A 20,167-nucleotide genomic window follows, 5' to 3' on the forward strand; every position below is an offset into this window, starting at 1 on the left:
GATAATGGAAAAAAAAGGATAGAAATATGTTTATATTTGAAAACTTTTTTTGGTTTATGGTATTATATCAGATAATCACAATTTCAAGCCATAACAATCCTGTGGATGTAACCCTTTTCTTCTTTTTTTTTGTCCATATTCTTTTGCGTTTTCTTCTAAGGTAACTGTAGCCAACATTAAAGCACATGAATAACATAGAAGAGGTCCCTTGGACGAGGGCAAATATAACATTGCCAAGATTACGATGAAATATAGTAGACATGAATGCCATAATATGAAATTAATAATATAATGAACAAGTGCAGGGTTGGTAAATGAGCAAGTTGTTTGTGAGCCAGCATGTGTTCAGTTTGAAATTTGGCACGAATTCAACTCACTTAGTAACTAAGCCAAGTTAGAGCTAATTCAAATTTGTCTCGATTTAAATTGAAATATATGAACATACAAATAAGCATTATATGGCACAACATTTTAGCAGCATTTTATGATATTTTATTTTTTAATTTTTTTGAATATAGTTATACGAGATAATTATCCGTCTCATCAAAACAATACACAAATAAACATTATTATTAATTTAAAATTTATTTTAATATTTACTTGTGATAGATTAATATAATTTATAAAAAGTAGAATATTTTAATTATAAAATTCAAATATAAATATAAAAATTAGTAATAAATTATACAAATGAAAGCTGCTACTGAATAGCTCGATTTTGGCCTGGAATTTAAATGGTGGCTGATTCGAGCTCGACTTAATTATAAAATAAATCTTGCTAGAGTGAGGGTTGGTCCGCTCGTGCTGGGCTCGTCTACCCTCGTCTCTCTCTCTCTCTCTCTCGAACCCTTGGTGCCTAATTCGGCCGGCCTGCGACGGAACTGTGAGCGATGGTGGTGGCGTCAGGGAGCAACTCCAACTCCTGGGCCAAAGAGATGGTCATCCGAAGGAGGATCGCCAACATGTACGCCTCTCTCTCTCCACCACTGATTCAAATCGCTTTGAAATCGAAGAAATTGAATTTACTGCACAAAACCTCATTAAGATTTTGTCACTCCACCGCACTTTAATTTCCCAAATTAATATCCAGAACTCATTCAATCACGAAGTTGATATGTGATGATGAATCTAATGCTAATTTCCCTTTTCATTATCAATTTGTTGTTCCTTGGTGGATGATGGAGGGCTGCTTTGGTTTATCCCTGTTCCTGGATTGCTAATTATACTGATAAAACCTGTAATTGCTCATCTTTGGGGGATAATTTTCCTCCTACCTTCTTGCTTTTTGGGTTACAGCCCGTGGGGGAAAAAAAGAAACAATAATGCCTGCTGTAAGCATCATCCTGTCGATGAAATGAAGGCAGATATCAAAACGTCGTGATTTTGTGTCGGTTTGTCATCAAAACCATTTGAAGGTATATTTCTTCCAGTTTATGATTGCGCAAGCCAGAACGGAAGTAGAGAGCGAACTCGGTTCGTTGAAGCGCAGGGGGGATCGGGTAAAGGAGGTGATGCAGGTTCGCCATTTCCTTTTTGAAGCAAGATGAACCATTAGACCTCATGGCGTTGGAGGATTGCGGTGCATCACGAGTTGTAACACACCATAGAAGCAAGGAGATAGGATCCAAAGATAGTGCAACTAGAGTTTCTTGTGTTCAGAGGTGAAGTGCCAAGTAGAATCGAAAATCCTGCTGCGGGAGGATACTATCATGCCTCCAGAGCCATACATATGGGTTGCTGAGCCCTATGGCAGGTGTTCGAACCTCTGTTGTGATTGAACGAGGGGTGAAATCGGTGGTACTGAAGTTCTATGGAGGATGAATCCTTCTCTACTTTTGGACCGACTCTTTCATGATGTTAAAAATTTCTTTGCAAGACATTTATTGGCAGAAAATATGGTTTGCGGCACTACGGGATTTAACTGGAGTGCACATTTTGCACATATATGGTGGAGTTGCGCCCAAGAGGTGAATTGTAAATGACGAGTTAAAGTAGTAGTTGGTTGGATATGTTGAAGACTTCTTTAGTGTAGATGAGCTGGCTTATTTATCAAGTCTCACCTGCATCGTCAAAAAGAAGATAGTGTACATGAGCATACATAAAAAAGACTCAAACTACTTATGAGCTTGAGACTATACTGCTAAAGAAGTGCCAGTAGCGAAGTGCAGAGCAGTGCCCAAGGCCTGCAATCCAAATGATAAAAGTTGGTTTTAGGCTTTGGAATGCTTAAGAAATATATAGGTTCTCATTACATACAAAAGTTGATGAGGAGACTTAGTTGATAAAGATTTACTTGAATCATACGTATTGCAACAGCTAAATCGTTAATATTTTCTGGAGTTTCAAGATTGCTAAAAACATCCAAAAAAAAAAAAAAAACTTTAAGATGGTGCAGTTCTTGGAGATAGGGAAGTAATTGGTTACATTGGAGTTGGTTCTTTTCTTACTCAGTATATTAGATCTGCATAACGGAATGTCTCAGGCAATTGGTGACACAGCTCAATTTTCCACCAACAACAATTTACTGGGTGCCATTACAACTTGATTAATGATAGACGTTTTGATATAGTATCTAATAAGTTTGCTTGGACTTGGCTGAAAAGTTAAGTGGCTAAACCATATGCAAACTCTTGGTTGTGAGATGGAGAGAAGAGTGCATTACTTGCTTGTTGCTTTATGTGGATCTCTATTGTTGCTGGTGGTCCAAACCGAGAACGATTGGCACAGCGGTGTGAACGGGGTTTCCTTGGAGTTGGGTTGATTGCGCTCCACCTTCCACCGGGAAACCTGCAGGCAAGCCTCGCACCACCACTGGGGTAGTGGGGGCCCTCCGACGATCAAGTCAGAGGAGATTGAAGGAGAAGGAGAGATAGTAGTAGCGGATAAGAGAATACTCTGGAAAACCTTTGCTTACCATTCCCCTTCCCCCCCAGCCTCATATATATCAGGCTGGGGGGTTTTTCCGGGGATTCGTCATCGTGTGGCACGATGGGGCTGCCACTGACATGGCCGTTACAGGGCGTCGTGGGGCAGCGCTGGGTACGGCCCTGGCAGGGCATAGTGGAGCTCCGCTTTGTACGGCTGTTACAGGGGATCGTGGGGCAGCGCCGGATACGGCCGTTGTAGGGAGTAGTGGAGCAGGGGGCCGCGGCGTGCCTCAGAGGAACAGTCTGTTGTTGTCGAGAGATTGCCGACTCGGGGTCGGATGACTGGATCAGGGGGCAGCCGACTCGGGGTCGGGCTGCGGAGCCGAAGATATCCGACTCGGGGTCGGATTGCTGGATCAAGGGGCAGCCGACTCGGGGTCGGGCTGCGGAGCCGAAGATATCCGACTCGGGGTCGGATTGCTGGATCAAGGGGCAGCCGTAGTCTTCCTGGGCGCGCGTGCCGGTCACGTGGGGCATGGTGGCTAAATTCCCCCGTAACAGTAGCCCCCCACTTCCGAGCCTGGAACCAGGAGGGGAACGGGTGAAGGGAGTGATGCTTCGAGATTGCCGCCATCCCTCGGAAAGGCGCGCGCGCTTCGAGCTCCCCGCCTCCTTTATGGCGTATAGCGGTTGTCGCTGATCTGGCAGTCTGCGGATTTCGGCGGACATCCTTCCTTAATGGCGTCGATTCGCCTTTGGGGCGCGAGCGATCCTTCGGCAGCCAGGCGTCCTCTGACGTCACCGAGGCGTCACCCGCCTTTCCGCCTATTTAACCGGGGGCCCTCCCCCGTCCGCTTTTCTCTTCGCAGGCATCTTCGAGTTTCTCCCTTGCGCTGCTGTCGTTGCCGTCGGACTGTTCGCTCGCTCCTCCTTTGACGCTCTCGGAGCCGTTCTTCCTTCCCTTCCGGTGAGTTGCCCCATTCTTCAATTTAGGGCTCTCCATACTTTCTCCTTCCATATTAGTGTACTTCAGTCGTTCCGGTCCTTTCCCCCTTCTTGGCCCCGTCCTGACCGTAGATCCACTGGCCATTAGGTATGGACGAAGTAAGAGCGGACCGCATTCAGTCGGATCTGGTCCCCGAAGACCTAGATAGGTTCGTGGCCCGGTACCACCTTCCCGAAGCCTGCAACGTTACGCTCCCGGGGCCTGAGGAGAGGATGTCCCATCCTCCTCCAGGGAAGGTCGCCATCAACGAGGACATCCTTCGGGCCGGGTTCCGCTTTCCCCCCTCGGACTTAGTTGTGCAGGTGCTTCGGGGTTTAAGAGTGGCGCCGACGCAACTGGTGCCGAACTCATGGCGCGCCCTGACGGCCTTCCAGGTTCTCTGCCGCATGCACGAGGTTCCCGCCACCCTGAATGTCTTTTGGGAATGCTACGGCCTGAACGGCCACCCCCAGGACAGAGGGTGGTGGTGCTTTGCGGCGCGGCGAGGGTGCGGCCTCGTCAAGGAGGCTCCTTCCTCCATTCACGGCTGGAAGGAGCGTTTCTTTTTCATTGACGTAGATCCCTCTTGGGGAATCAGGGCAACCTAGGAGACGCCGATGAAGTCCCCGATCGGCCTATCGAGGTTGTCGAGGGAGGAATCCGATGGCGTCGCCGTCTTGAAGGGGTTGGTTGCCGAGGGCCGGCTCCCCCCGGTGTCTCGCCTTATTTCTGAGGACACCTTGGTGAACGTCGGCCTGAGCTCGGTCCCCGCTGACCGTGAGCCCGCCACCACTTCTTTTTTAGCTTTTTTCTCCTCTTTCGTTTCTTCTTTCCATCAGCTTCTCAGTCTCCGACCATCTCGTCCTTTTTGCGGAAATCGACGACGTCATGCGGTCGGACAAGGCGATGGCTGTTGGTAGGACGTCCCTACTGGAAGCGGTCCGGAGGAAGAAACGGACTCCTCCGAGCGGGGTCCCACCGGCGAAGAAGTCCCGCCAGCAGGCGACTCCGACGCCGACAGACGGGTCCGGACCCACCGATCAGGGGGACGCCGCGGGCTCGGACCGACAGTTGGCGCTGTATCAGCCCTCCGGTGATGAGACTACCGTTATTCCGGAGGTGTCATCCGAGCGCGCCCGAGACGGCCGGGTTGGACGCGATCGGTCCCCAACCCGGCCTTCGACTCGGTCGGCTTCGGATGACACGAGAAGGAGGGGCGCGCCGAGGCCCCGGCCAAGCGGGACCCTGTCGATTCCTGGAGCGGCCCCCGCCCCGAGCACGGTCAGCATGACTCTTCCCCAAGCGATGGGTAAGGATAAGGCTGTAGAACCACCGTCCGGCTCCGGGGCGAAGTCGGGGTCGGCCTTCACTTTCGCCGGCGCCCGAAACCTCATCGAGACGGTGCTGCTGGAGAAGGACCGTAGGCAGGTCCGGCAGATGAGGATCCCTGACGTCGGGGCTGCCAGCTGCGTCTGTCTTATGTCGGTGAGTGTTCTTTTGGTCGCTTCCGCCACTTATAAGTTCTATTGATCCCCGTCTGACGCTCTTATTTTTCCTATCTTTTAGCTCGCCCAGTACATGATTCGTCTGGAGGAGAGCCACGAGGAACAGGCGAGGCTCCTGGCGAGGGCCGAGAGCCGACTGAAAGCAGTAGAGGAGGGAGGCCAGGCTGCGGTGGGGAGGACGACCAGGGACCTCGAGACGAGGCTCCAGGTGGCCGAAGAGCGGGCACTCGGCTTCGCCGCCCTCGAGAGGCAACTGTTGGAGGCTCAGGAGCAACTCAAGGTTGCCTCGGGTCTCGAAAGCGAGATCAGGAAGGCGGAGGAGCGGGCCGAAAAGCAGTCCCGGAAGGCTGCCGACTTCCGGGAGAGGTGGGAGAAGGCCCGGCAGTCAGCCGACAACGCCCGCAACCGAACCCGGTCTCTTGAAGCCAAGCTGGGCGAATTGGAGTCGGTCTTGGAGGAGTCCCGCGCGAGCGACCAGGAGCTTCGTTCGCGCCTGGAGGAGGCCGAGGCTGCTCGCATTGCTGCCGAGGCGAAGCACAAGGAGGCTCGGGCTGATCTGCTGAGGGTCTCCTCCGAGGCGGACGACCGGATTGTGGCGAAGGTCATGGAGGCAAAAGCTCAGATTACGGAGCGAGCAGAGGCGGCGCTGGCCGAGAAGAGCGCGGAAATCGGGCGTCTGGCGGTACAGGCCTATCGTCAGTCCGCCGAGTTCATCCGTGACATGTCGGAGGCGGTACAGGCCTATCGTCGGTCCGATGAGTTCGTCCGTGACATGTCGGACGCAGGGTCCGACTCCTTTGTCTTAGGCTTCGATGAAGGCTTGGCAAGGGTGTCGGCCAAATACCCCGGGATTGACCTGAGTGGGGTCTCCCTCCTCGACTCCCCTCCGGCGCCATTGCCTGCTGATTCTCCAACTGCCTCCCTACCTCTTGCGGACGTGCTCGGCGTTCCCGACCCAGGGGTTCCTCCAAGCTGACCCTCTGTACCTTTCTTTGTCCTTTTCTTTGTATGTTGGCGTTTTGCCAAGTTGTATGGGTCTCGGCCCTGAAACAATGAAAGTTAATGCAAATAGAGTGTTTCTTCATTTCACTTTCGTCCTTCCTCTTTTTAACTCTTGGTAGCGTCTCGCCGACTCCTAACTCTTGAAGTTCTTCCGGCGCTAGGCCAGGCATCCGAGGGTTAGGCCTCAGAAAATTCTTCCGGCGCTAGGCCAGGCATCCGAGGGTTAGGCCTCAGGAAATTCCGCTCGTTAGTCGGCCAAGGCTGGCGCAAGCCGAGGCGACCGGTCGGGGCTTCAGGCTAGTCTGCTCCCGGGATGATCATCGGGTTAGCCTGGCATCCGAGGGCCGAGCCTCGGAAAATTTCGCTCGTTGGTCGGCCAAGGCTGGCGCAAGCCGAGGCGACCGGTCAGGGCTTCAGGCTAGTCTGCTCCCGGGATGATCATCGGGTTAGCCTGGCATCCGAGGGCCGAGCCTCGGGGAATTCCGCTCGTTGGTCGGCCAAGGCTGGCGCAAGCCGAGGCGACCGGTCGGGGCTTCAGGCTAGTCTGCTCCCGGGATGATCATCGGGTTAGCCTGGCATCCGAGGGCCGAGCCTCGGGAAATTCCGCTCGTTGGTCGGCCAAGGCTGGCGCAAGCCGAGGCGACCGGTCGGGGCTTCAGGCTAGTCTGCTCCCGGGATGATCATCGGGTTAGCCTGGCATCCGAGGGCCGAGCCTCGGAAAATTCCGCTCGTTGGTTGGCCAAGGCTAGCGCAAGCCAAGGCGACCGGTCGGGGCTTCAGGCTAGTCTGCTCCCGGGATGATCATCGGGTTAGCCTGGCATCCGAGGGCCGAGCCTCGGGAAATTCCGCTCGTTGGCCACGCGCCTGTCGCTTGCCGCTCGACGGGATTTCTCCGTGGCCAGCTACGATCGTGTTTCTCCTTCTCTCCAAGCGTCGCCTGGAGAACACTGGAAGGGCATTAAATGCTAATTGAAGCGTTACCTGGGAAATCGGATCGCCAGTTGCTGCTTGCAAGGAGTGTCAGTTAAGCGGCCGCGATACGCGCGCTCTTCGAGGCGGATGCGGCCTGGGCGCGAGCGGAGATACGTGGGCCGCGGGATACACGCTGCCCGGAGTGTCCTGCATGAAGAATGCAATTAAGGAGAACGACTCTTAGGAGATCGTGGGAGGATACGCCTCGAGAGCCGGAACGGCTCCGGATTCGGTGCGCCCGCCTTTATTGGAGCCACCCACATCGGAACGACCGGGGGGCCTCAGTTTGGCTATAAATATAAGTGCAGGCGCGGTGGAGCCTGCCAAGCCGGAGCTATTCAGGTTGCCATGGTTCGTGGACCTCCTCTTCGGCGTGTGGCTGGGAAACCCCCGCCGGAGGAACGGGAGGCGCGCCCCTCGCGACTTCCGCCAACTAGCCGTTTCATCTGGGATCAACAGGGAGGTTCTCCCCGGCGGAACTCCGCTCTAGGCGTTTCATCCGGGATCACATCCCCCCTCCTTTCAGCCCCACCTCCCGATTGAGCTCTGCGCCAGACGCTTCATCCGGGTTCGCGCCTCCTCGCGCTCTTCTCCCTTGTGTTCCTTCCCTCCCCTTCTCCTGGGGAGGACCGGAATATCCCTTGGAGGTGGCGTTCCTCTGGAGGCAGCGGGAACTCCTCCTTCGTCCACTTCTTCTTCGTCCGCGCCGGCTCTTCGTCTTTTGCGTGAGGCGTCGATGGCGCCTCCGGGGAGAAGCACCCACGCCCGGTGGGATTGCAGCTGCTTCGGATGGAGGGTTCGGGATCCCAGATCTTCAGCTCCACGGAGTCTCCACCTCTTCCTTGTTTTCTTTACTCCCCAATTCCCCTCTGGGAATTCTTTGTAATCACACGAACACACCGTTGTAACCAGGAATTATTGAAATGAAAAGAATTGTACATTTTTCGAACTGTCTTCCTGGCTTTGTCGTTCTACTGGTAATACACCCGCAGGTTAGCGGAATTCCAGCTTCTCGGAATTTCTCGACCATCTAGGGCCTCCAACTGGTAGGAGCCAGGTCGGTTTACCCAGCGAACCCTATACGGGCCTTCCCAATTTGGCGCCAGCTTCCCACCTTCCGCGGGTTGAGATGCTTTGGCTCGCCTTAGCAGCAGATCTCCGATTCTGAAAAGTTTCGGTTGGACCTTGGAGTTATAATATCGGGCCACCCTCCGCTGATACATCGCCATCCGAACCTGCGCCATTTCTCTTGCTTCTTCCAAGAGGTCCAGGTTTCCTCGGAGTTGCTCCGAATTGGCCTCAGGTCGGTGCGCGGCCACCCGGGCGAGGGGAGTCCGAGCTCCACGGGAACAACCGCTTCCGTGCCATAGGTTAGGCTGAAAGGCGTCTTCCCGGTAGGGGTCCGATGCGTGGTCCGATACGCCCAAAGGACATTCTCGAGTTCTTCGACCCAAGCTTGCCCCGTCCGACCGATTCGCGCCTTAATTCCTTGGAGGATTGTCCGATTTGTGACCTCGGCCTCACCGTTGGTTTGGGGATGCGACACAGATGTGAACCGATGCTCGATCCCGAACTCCTCGCAGAAGTCACGGAAATGCTTGTTGTCGAACTGTCGACCATTATCCGAGATGAGGACCCGAGGTACCCCAAATCGGACAATGATGTTTTTCTTCACGAACTTCCGGACTTGCGCCTCCGTGATAGTGGCCAGCGGCTCTGCCTCCACCCACTTGGTGAAGTAGTCGATTGCAACAATCAAAAATTTTCGCTGAGCTGAAGCGACGGGGAATGGTCCGAGGATATCCATTCCCCACTGTGCGAAGGGCCAGGGCGCGGTGATTGGTGCCAAGGGGACAGAAGGGACTCTCTGGACGTTGGCGTGGCGCTGGCAGGCGTCGCATTTCCGTACGTGATCCTTCGAGTCCTCCAACAAGGTAGGCCAATAATAGCCTTGCCTCATGATCTTGTGCGCTAAGGACCTAGCCCCCAAGTGCGATCCGCAGACGCCCTCATGGACTTCGCCGAGGACGTAGGCCGCCTCCGAGGGGCGGAGGCACCTTAAGAGGGGGGCGGTGAACGAGGTCCGGTACAGCCTCCCTTCATAGAGTACGTAGTGGGCGGACTTCTTGACAAGTCGCCGAGCTTGATCTTCGTCTTCAGGGAGGATCCCTTCGGCGAGGTAGGCGACGAGCGGGTCCATCCAAGACGGCTCCGGATCAATCGCCATCACCGCTCCAGCCTCGCCGATGCTCGGGGCATCCAGGGTCTCCAGGTAGATTGCCCTCGACAAGTTGTGCGCCTCTGTGCCCACCAAGCGGGACAACCTGTCGGCCCTGGCATTTTCGCTTCTGGGGACCTGCTGAATGTCGACACTGCCGAGGTCGGGAATGAGTGCTTGCACCTTCCGGACGTAGTTCTGCATGGTCGGGCTCCGGGCCTCGAACTCCCCACGAACCTGCCCGACCACCAGCTGGGAGTCGGTGAAGACCTTCAAACGCCGAATGCCGAGCTCTCTAGTGAGTTTGAGTCCCGTGACTAGGGCCTCGTGCTCCGCCTCGTTGTTGGTCACTGGAAATCCAAACCTCAAGGCATACTCGGCTATCACTCCATCAGGACTGGTAAGGACCAGCCCGGCCCCTCCACCCTCGGGGTTCGACGACCCATCGATGTGAAGCGTCCAAATCGGGAGGTCGAGGCTGGGCGTTTCCGGCGGTCTAGGTTCCGCCTCCTGCACCGTGCACTCAGCGAGGAAGTCCGCGAGCACCTGGGCCTTGATGGCGGGTCGAGGCTGGTAGCGGATGTCGAACTCACCGAGTTCTACTGCCCACTTCACCAGTCGTCCCGCATTCTCGGGGTTGCTGAGGATCTGCCGTAGTGGTTGATCGGTTAAGAGGGTGACCGAATGAGCCTGGAAATAGGGGCGAAGCCTCCTGGTCGCGGTCAGCAGTGCGAAGGCGATCTTTTCAGCCTTCGTGTACCGCGTCTCGGCATCCCGTAGGACCCGGCTGATGTAGTACACAGGCTTCTGGAGCTTTGCCTCTTCCCGAACCAGCACCGCACTGACCGCGGTTGGGGAGACCGCCAGATAGAGGTAGAGCATCTCCCCTTCTTGCGGCTTGGACAGTAGGGGAGGAGACGCCAGGTATTCCTTGAGCTGGTCGAATGCTGCTTGACATTCGGCCGTCCAGAGGAAGTCTTTCGGGCGTTTTAACACCTTGAAGAATGGTTGGCAGCGTTCGGCCGATTTTGCCACAAATCGTCCAAGCGCGGCGACCCTTCCAGCGAGCTCCTGGACCTCCTTTACTTTGGTCGGAGGGGACATACCTTGGATGGCCTTGATTTTGTCTGGGTTGGCTTCGATACCCCGCTGGTTGACAATGAAACCGAGGAACCTCCCGGCCGAAGCGCCGAAGGCGCACTTCGCTGGGTTCAGCTTCATGCGAAACTTCCGCAAGGTGGTGAAAGTCTCCTTCAAATCCGCGATGTGCTGGTCTGCATGGCGGCTCTTCACCAGCATATCGTCCACGTACACCTCCATGTTCCGGCCGATTTGCTCTTTGAAGATTTTGTTGACGAGGCGCTGGTAAGTGGCGCCAGCGTTCTTCAGACCGAAGGGTATTACCTTGTAGCAGTACAGCCCCCGGTCTGTTATAAAGGCAGTTTTCTCCTCGTCCTGTGGGGCCATCATTATCTGGTTGTAACCGGAGAAGGCGTCCATGAAAGACAGCAGCTGATATCCGGAAGTCGCGTCGACCAGCTGGTCTATTCGCGGAAGCGGAAAGCTATCCTTAGGGCACGCCTTGTTCAGGTCGGTATAGTCGATGCACATCCTCCACTTCCCGCTCGCCTTCCGGACAAGTACAACATTTGCCAGCCACTCGGGGTAGCTTACCTCCCTTATGAATCCTGCCTCCAAGAGCTTGTCTACCTCCTGGTCGACCACCCGGATCCGATCCGGGGCACAGTGTCTCTTCTTCTGCTTTATTGGTCGGTGGGTCGGGTCGACGTTGAGGGCGTGAGAAATGACCTCCGAGTCGATCCCAGGTACATCGGCCGCCGACCAGGCAAATACATCGGCATTGGCTCAGAGGAATTCCACCAACCGGGCCCGAGCCCCCGGGTCGAGATTGGCGCCGACCCGGACCGCCCGGTCGGGGCGGCCTTCCTCAAGGGGGACTTCGACCACACCCTCGGCCGGCTCCCCGTGCCGCAAGGCCACCTCGTCTCTGGCATCAAGGGACTCGACGCTTAGGGCTTCCACGGGCTTCTTTCCTTTGAGAGTCGCTAGGAAACATTGCCGTGCGGTCGGTTGGTCACCTCGGACCTCTCCGATCCCAGCCGCCGTGGGGAACCGCATGAGCAAGTGGTACGTAGAGACCACCGCACGAAGGGCGTTCAGTCCAGATCGTCCGAGGATAGCGTTGTAGGCCGAGGGAACACGGACGACCAAGAACCCGAGTTGCACCGTGGCTTCTGCGGGTGCAACGCCCGCAGTCACAGGCAGCTCGACGACTCCTTCGGCCGGGACAGCGTCACCAGTGAATCCGATGAGGGGGGTGGATGTTTTGTGCAACAATTGTCTGGACAAGCTCATCTTTTGGAAGGCCTCGTAAAACAAAATATCAGCTGAGCTTCCACTATCAACAAGAACACGCCTTACATCATAGTTTGCCATAGTGAGGGAGATCACCATGGCGTCATCGTGGGGAGTCTGAACCCCCTTTACATCCTCATCAGAAAAGGTGATTACATTGCCGACCCTCTGCCTCTTTACGACGGCCATCCCTGATGCTTCCGCCGAGCCCCCTGCGTTCCTCACAGGCCGAGAGCAGCCCCCAGTGATAGTATGGATCACGCCCGCAACGGGTCGATTCTGCTTCCGAGGCTCCGGAGGAGCCGGGTCGGCCGGACGCGGGTCCGCGGGGGGACGTCGGTCGCTCACATATCGACCGAGACGCCCCCGACGGATGAGAGCCTCGATCTCGTCCCGAAGCTGGAAGCAGTCCTCCGTGTCGTGGCCGTGGTCTCGGTGGTACTCACAGTACGCCCGAGAGGGCCTCTTCCCAGGGATCTTCCGCATCTGTCTCGGAGCCGGGAGATCCTCCCGCCCCTTGATCTCCATAAGGATCTGGGCCCGGGGAGTCAGGAGAGGGGTGTACCGGTTGAAACGTCGAGGCGGAGAACGAGGGCGTGGGGCGCCGTGGTTCCTCGCCGGCGACGGGCTTCTGCGCCGACGCTGGGGCGTCGGGCTCCTCCTCTGGCGTGCCTCTTTTCGCCTTTTCTTCCCAAGCTTTGGAGGGATCTCGGCGGCCTCCTTGCTCCGGTGGGCGGCCGCCTCCTCGCCGTCCGCATACTGGTTCGCCCGGGACAACAGCTCCGGGAAGCTCCGTGGCAGGCGTTTATCCAGGGAGAAGGTGAGTCTGCCCTTCCGGAAGCCACGCTTCAGGGCTGAAAGGGCTACCGCCTGACTCAGGTTCCGGACCTCCAGCGTAGCCTTGTTGAAGCGGGTAAGATAATCCCGCAGGCTCTCTCCCTCGTTTTGCCGGACATCAAAGAGGGAGTCGGAGACCAGTCGCCGCCGGCTACTGACGGCGAAGTGAGTGATGAAGAGGCGAGTGAACTGGTCGAAGGACCGGATCGAGCCAGCCTCCAGCCCAGCGAACCACGCCCTCGCCGGGCCACGGAGGGTTGCCGGGAAGGCCTTGCAGAGAAGGGGATCTGATGCTCCGTGGAGGAGCATAAGGGTCCTGAAACTCTCGACATGATCCCGCGGGTCCGCCGCCCCGTCATAGGGCTCGATCGCCGGCATTTTGAACCCCGGCGGATTCGGGGTCCGCAGGATCCTCGAGGCGAGCGCCGGCTGGGAGGAGATCTCTAAGTCGGCGAAGGGATCTTTGGAATGGCCCTTCAGGACCTGGAGTTGTCGGTGGAGATCGTCCACCCGCCGGTCCAGGGAACGCGACCGGTGGGTGGGAGACAAGGAGCGGCGAGAGGGGGACCGACTGGAGCGCGGGTTCCTCGAGGACTGGGGGGTCTGGGAACGCGCCCGGGCCCGCCTCTCGTACCCCGCGCAGCTCCGGTGGGAAGGTCCCGGCAGAATGGAGCGTGCTCGAGAATCCTCCTCGCGTCGGCGCTCCTCCCCATGGGAGAGGAAGGAACGCGGGTTGAGGAGGACAGGCGAACGCTCAGGCAGCGGCGGCTCCTGAGCCTGCTGCGGCGCCCGGGACATCGCACCCTGCAGATTCTGCACCGCCTCCGCGAGGGTGCGAACCTGCTGGGTTAGCTGGTCGAATTGGGCAGCCCGACCATCTGAATGGGCGATGGGGCGGTGGAGTGTTGCTGAGAGCGTGTTGGGGATGCAGCGGCCTCCCGGCCAGTGGCGCGAGAGGCCCCGCGACCGGAAGCATTGGAAGCTCCACGACCACCTCGCCGTGCCATTACGATCGCTCTGAGATCCGTCCCTTCCTCTAGCGCCAACTGTTGCTGGTGGTCCAAACCGAGAACGATTGGCACAGCGGTGTGAACGGGGTTCCTTTGGAGTTGGGTTGATTGCGCTCCACCTTCCACCGGGAAACCTGCAGGCAAGCCTCGCACCACCACTGGGGTAGTGGGGGCCCTCCGACGATCAAGTCAGAGGAGATTGAAGGAGAAGGAGAGATAGTAGTAGCGGATAAGAGAATACTCTGGAAAACCTTTGCTTACCCTCCCCCTTCCCCCCCAGCCTCATATATATCAGGCTGGGGGGTTTTTCCGGGGATTCGTCATCATGTGGCACGATGGGGCTGCCACTGACATGGCCGTTACAGGGCGTCGTGGGGCAGCGCTGGGTACGGCCCTGGCAGGGCATAGTGGAGCTCCGCTTTGTACGGCTGTTACAGGGGATCGTGGGGCAGCGCCGGATACGGCCGTTGCAGGGAGTAGTGGAGCAGGGGGCGCGGCGTGCCTCAGAGGAACAGTCTGTTGTTGTCGAGAGATTGCCGACTCGGGGTCGGATGACTGGATCAGGGGGCAGCCGACTCGGGGTCGGGCTGCGGAGCCGAAGATATCCGACTCGGGGTCGGATTGCTGGATCAAGGGGCAGCCGACTCGGGGTCGGGCTGCGGAGCCGAAGATATCCGACTCGGGGTCGGATTGCTGGATCAAGGGGCAGCCGTAGTCTTCCTGGGCGCGCGTGCCGGTCACGTGGGGCATGGTGGCTAAATTCTCCCGTAACATCTATCATTGATCTCCTTGGCAAATGTGTTTGACATGAGATTCTGTCTGTGACAACATATCCCACTCTTTTGCATTGATCATGATCTATGACAAAGGAGGTGTTCCTTCACTATTTTCATGCATCTGTACTTTCCTCCATAAGAGTTTAATCTCCAGCCAAATAGAAATGTCATAGGGCAATAAATTGTTCTTTAGTGGTAAATACCGATTTGTTAGAATCAGACTCCTTTAAAACCGGTGAATTGATGTTATCGACATTAGGATTCTTGTGGTTGGCTTGAAAGGTGGATGAAAGTGTCATAGGAGTGTCATGTGTTTTTCTGTTACTTGCTACCTTTTAGGGCTTCAGGAAGTTGCTTATGATTTGTATTATTTCGTTTCATTCTAGGGGGATAGAATTACAAGATTCTTTGTGATCTTTCCCCTAAAATTTGGTCCAGTCTTTAGGTAGTGGTGGGCCCTCTTCTTATTTGCACCAAAGTGTTCAGGATGAGGTTCCATCCATTAAAGGAAGGAGGTTATTTGGCCAGATGATATAAGCGGGTTTCCACTTTGGCACAAGAAACAAAAGGAGAGGTAACTTCTTGGGGCTATCCAAAGCAGAAACTGCCATCCTGGTCTGACCCTCTTTCCTTTCTCTCCTCAAATTCATCAGGTCTATTAGATGGGTTTCTATAGTTTCTTCTTTTTTAGACCAGTTCTATTGCAGCTGAAAATGCACATGGCTGCCAAAAATTTTGGATAAAGGGCTATTTAACTAAATTCTGAATGTCGAATTTCAAAATTAATTATTTACTAATTTTAGGAAAAATGGTTATTGCAAGAGAGGGGTTGTGGGCCTTGTGGCTTGCGAACCGATACAACTCGAGGGTTTTCAGGATTGGGAAGTAATCCAAGTTCTAACAACCCTAGGATTAGGAAGAGTCTGCTGAGGTTAATAGTGAGGAAACCATTTAACAGAAAAATCTAATTGGGGGAGTTGTGGGAGTTGAAAAGTTAGGGAATACTCGTGCTTTTATATAGTGTTGGGATTTCTTTGATAAACACTTGTTGGAGAGCCCTTTTGTTATTACAAATTTTAGCTTATTAAGGAGTCTATGTAGGTTTGAAGAGTGGGAAGGCCTCTGTAGTACCGAAGATTCTTTTCAGAAACAAAAGTCATACTCTTCTCCACATGTATTTTCTTGAAAAATTGCTTGATTCATATGCTGAATATTCACCCTTTGGTTGTGGGTTTGACCCATCTTACTGGATTTTTGCATAAAGCGCAAAAAAATGTGGATTCGTAAATTCATTATTTCACTCCAGATGTATGATAATGTTTCGCGAATCTTTTCATCTCAATGAAAGTATTACCACTGCAGATTGATGCATTTTAATAAGGAGAAAGGCTCAAAAGTTTAGGGAGGAGGCGTCTAGAGAATTTGGATGTTAGTTGTGACAGAATGTTTTGAAAGCTTGCTTTGATTAATGGCATAGTCAGTAATGTGACTGCAAATAATTATGGTTTGATATATCTGACCGTTGATGCATGGGCTGTAGTTAGTCAATCATGATTTTGATGGCGTGAAAGTATGAAGGTTTTAAAAGGATTTTTATGAAGATGAAATATTTCATGAATATTTGGAACACTAGATAACGCTCTTAATATATGCAATTTTATGAGCCTCGATACCAATCCAAGAAAGTTTTATTTGCTGCTATGAAAATTATATAGATAGAGTGGAGCCTTATGCTACTCTACAAGTTCTTTAGGCAAGGACTGTTGAAAGATGAAATACTAGAAGTATTATATGTACATGATTTTAATAGTTATTTCCTATAACTAGCATTGTCAGCCTTGCTGCCAAAATATGTGCTCGGCCATCAATGCTGAGAGAAACTGTCGATCTACACATTGTAAATAATACTGGACCAATCATCAGATGTATTAAGTACTTCCCTACCACTGCTTTGCTATATATAACAACTGTCCATTTGGTGGCCCTTGATGCATATGCAAATGCCTCTAGAACATCTAAGTTTGGATTTTGAGCATTTGATTCCCTATCTGGTCATTTATATAAGGAGGCAACACTTGTAGGAAGCTTTCAAATTTATGTAAATTCTCTTGAATCATAATTTGTGTTATGCTTAATGCCAGGTGTTGCTATACCAACAGACCATTTATTTTCACAAATATTTTGGTTGGTTTTGTGGATCCTTCTTTGCCTTTCATTCTTGCTTGGTGCTAAACTGATTGCTATTACTAGCTTTTCCAAATCATTTCTCATAACTGCCATCTTTATTTACTTTACTCTTTCTTCTCTTTCTTGACTCTTTGAAACTGATATGAGCCCCTTCTATAATGATATAGGAAATGGAAAAGGATACCTTCTAAGCTCAAGTTATTTTTCATTGCATCTATAAGAAATCATTTATGAATTTAAGAACTCGAAAGTCTGACAATATATTTCATAGAAGCATCCATTTGCATTCACTTGCAATTTTTAGGTAGTTGATCTATTCTGTTTGGCCAATCTATATGGTTCATCTCCAAGCTGATGAATGTCTTTTGTCACTAATGCCAATAGTGTAGTGCCTGAACTATTTTGGGAGTTCAATGACTTTGCTTCTGAAATGCCTCTTTCTATGACTTATCATTCATGTTTATTTTCATGTCTAGATATAACAAACGGGAAGAGGACTTTCCATCACTCAGAGAGTACAATGATTACTTGGAAGAAGTTGAGGATATGAGTAAGAATTCCCATTTTGCAATCTGATCTCACATGTATTGATGTGTTGTTTGACAGCAGTCCATTTTTGCTTTTCTTTTCCTGTAGCTTACAACTTAATTGAAGGAATAGATGTTGCTGCAATTGAGGCCAAGATTGCGAAATACCAGGAAGAAAATGCTGAACAAATAATCAATTCCCGAGCTCGTAAGGTGCTTTAAAGAAACATCAATTTTCTTTTCTATCTTATATATGCTAAGAGGCTGTGCCTCCCTCTTCTCTGCTAAGTTGTCCTATTAAGTTAACATTTATCGGATGTCTTAATTTAAATATTACCAGGGTGCCAATTCGTTGTTTTGAGTATGTTAATAATTTGATACAGGCTGAAGAATTAGCAGCAGCTTTAAGGGCAAACAAAGGGAATTCTGTGCAGGCTGATCCCGCTGATATGGTGAGTAAATTGCTGAGTTTAATGATGTTGCATCTAGAATTTGGCATTTGTGCAGTCAAAAGAGAATGAGCTCAATATAATTGGAATTCTGAAATAGAAGATTAGAAAAATCTTATTCCTCGAGTTACTTTATCATTTATGTCAGTCATTGGATATTTATCCAATGATCAAATTCAATCTCTTTGAGTAGTTGAGCTTAGAGTCCCACTTGGATAGGCAATCAAGATGATCCATATATAAATAAGAGCTACTGAAGATTAAAAGTAGGGTTTAAAGAGTGCCAATATGAAAGATCTATGCTTTCACTAGTACATTTCTATCCTAAGTGCACTAATAATGCAGGTTGGCCGAAGCTCGGGAAAATTCTAATTGCGTAACTGAGACATAAGCTACTGTAATGCATGTGATTAGTCACTCTTGTTGTATGATGCTTTTCAGAAAACTATGACGAATTTAGCATTTTAAGTCAAATAAAACAATTATATGTCAAATCAATTTTTTATTTTATGTTACCACTTTCTTTCTTTCAGTAATTTCTCAATTTCTAATTGAAAATTTAATTTTTGCATATTACTGCTCCCAAATGGTATCATGTTAAACCCTCCAATTTGTTCTTTACGTTTATGCCTTTTTTAAAAATATCTGGCTTCATATTCAATTTTAATAAAATGTACTCTATCTCCATGATATTTTATTCAGAGGCTTTACATGCATAACATTATACTTTGGTATTGGTTCTGTGAGAAATTGACAGAAAACCGAGCCAGAATACTCATGTTATGCCAATGGCTGTTATGCCATTCCAATGGAGCAAGACAGAACACACATATCTTGTTCTGCCTTAACATAGTATAGACCTAACATAAATTGGCCTGTGGACTATATATATATATATATATATATATATATATATATATATATATATATATATATATATATATATATATATATATATATCATGGTTCGTATTTTCTTTATTTTTTATTTTGAGATGCCAATGCACTGATAAGTAAAATGCTTTCAACATTTGAATGGACACTGATGTTTATGGGTAAAATCTCAAACACCAGGGTGCCGGACCAAGCTCTCAAGGGGTTGGCATGCAAGGGCAATATGCCCCAGCCGCCGTCCCTGGTGGTGGTCTTGCACAGCCACGCCCTACTGGTATGGCTCCGCAGCCCATCCCAATTGGAGGTCCAGTCGATCCCCTGCAAGGGTATGCAGCTGAGGACGAGGAGGCAAAGAAGCTACGAGAGGAGAGAGGGGCCAGAGCTGGAGGATGGACCATCGAATTGAGCAAGAGGAGGGCAATTGAGGAAGCATTCAGTAGCATATGGATATGATCTTTTTAACCTAAAGATAGAACAGGTTCGGTAGTGCATGCATGATGGTAGACAGATGATTAGTGATGAGTTGGATCAGGAAGAAGTTGTCAGTTGTTCATGGGGCACTTCTAGTCGGTTCAAGCTCTGCATCTCCGAGTACTAGAAGTGTCATTTTTCTGTGTATGGATTTAGCTAGGAAGAATAGCTCTCTCTCTCTCTCTCTCTCTCTCTCTCCCCGCCTGCCCTTGTGCTGCTTTTTTTTAAAGAAGCAGGTTGTTTTAAATGTCAATAAAAAAGCAGAAATATGATGGGCTACCGATCACGGCGATGGTGACATGGAAGGAGGTAATTTGTTTTTCTAATTTTCCAATGCTTACTTTTTTATAGGATAAATCATCAATTAGTTCACCAGGCTATAAAATTAAATTTTCAAAAATAAAGAGCATATAGAGAGAGGAGCTGGTTATTACCTCCTGCATGAAATACTCTGCCATTTCCAGCAATAACTAACATTTGATAGGTGCAACCAATCTTTATTCGGTTATCTCTGCAATTTCCTAGGGAGTTTCCTGCAGGAGAACTTCCTATACATGGCTCTCTCTCCATGAAATGAATTTTTACTTGGTGTTTTATGTTTTGTGTGGATATAGGGGAATTTATTTTCTTTTTCCTTTCCATGTGAATGTGTTAACGACAGCTTCTAAACATTTGGATCTATATATTAGAGATGCCGAGCAAATATGTATGAATTATCAAAAGAGGGTACGATATTGACATGAGAACCTGTCATCAGAAAAAAGAACTTTCCAAGTTTATCAATGGGAAGAAATTTTCAAACTAGACATGTTATATCAGATAATTCTTGCTTCAAAAAGTTTATTTTATATTTTTTCCTCCTGTAAATATAAATGAATCGACGTTAGTTTACTTACTAAGAGTCAATACTCCCCCGCTCCTCGCACCCACCCCCCCCCCCCGCGCAATGCACACGCGCACACGCACACACACAAAAAAGAAACTGAATGTTTTTTGGATGAATGGTGGCAGGTTAGAGATCTTGAGAACCACTAAGCTGATGAAAATAGAGAGGCTGCTAAATTCTCCAAGCTTGCTTTGAGATTCCGATCG

The 20,167-nt window shown here is 51.0% G+C and overlaps 1 protein-coding gene across 1 annotated transcript; it reads left to right on the plus strand.

The window, feature by feature from the left end:
• The first annotated feature begins 766 nt into the window (after positions 1–766).
• LOC103716008 (uncharacterized) lies at positions 767–19,397 on the plus strand. The gene is made up of 5 exons (XM_008803834.6): positions 767–964; positions 17,212–17,285; positions 17,372–17,475; positions 17,646–17,714; positions 18,785–19,397. The coding sequence occupies exons 1-5, from the start codon at positions 891–893 to the stop codon at positions 19,055–19,057; spliced, it is 594 nt and encodes a 197-aa protein (XP_008802056.2). The 5' UTR covers positions 767–890; the 3' UTR covers positions 19,058–19,397.
• Positions 19,398–20,167: the final 770 nt, after the last annotated feature.

This window comes from Phoenix dactylifera, chromosome 5 (assembly GCF_051530095.1).
Source record: "Phoenix dactylifera cultivar Ajwa chromosome 5, Ajwa_hap1_PhDact_Kaust_v1.1, whole genome shotgun sequence".
Lineage (NCBI taxonomy): Eukaryota > Viridiplantae > Streptophyta > Magnoliopsida > Arecales > Arecaceae > Phoenix > Phoenix dactylifera.

Coding starts and splice junctions, on each gene's coding strand:
- LOC103716008 (XM_008803834.6), top strand. CDS start 891: ATGGTGGTGGCGTCAGGGAGCAACTCCAACTCCTGGGCCAAAGAGATG. Junction 17,476..17,645: donor TCAATTCCCGAGCTCGTAAG/GTGCTTTAAAGA, acceptor AATTTGATACAG/GCTGAAGAATTAGCAGCAGC. Junction 17,715..18,784: donor AGGCTGATCCCGCTGATATG/GTGAGTAAATTG, acceptor CTCAAACACCAG/GGTGCCGGACCAAGCTCTCA.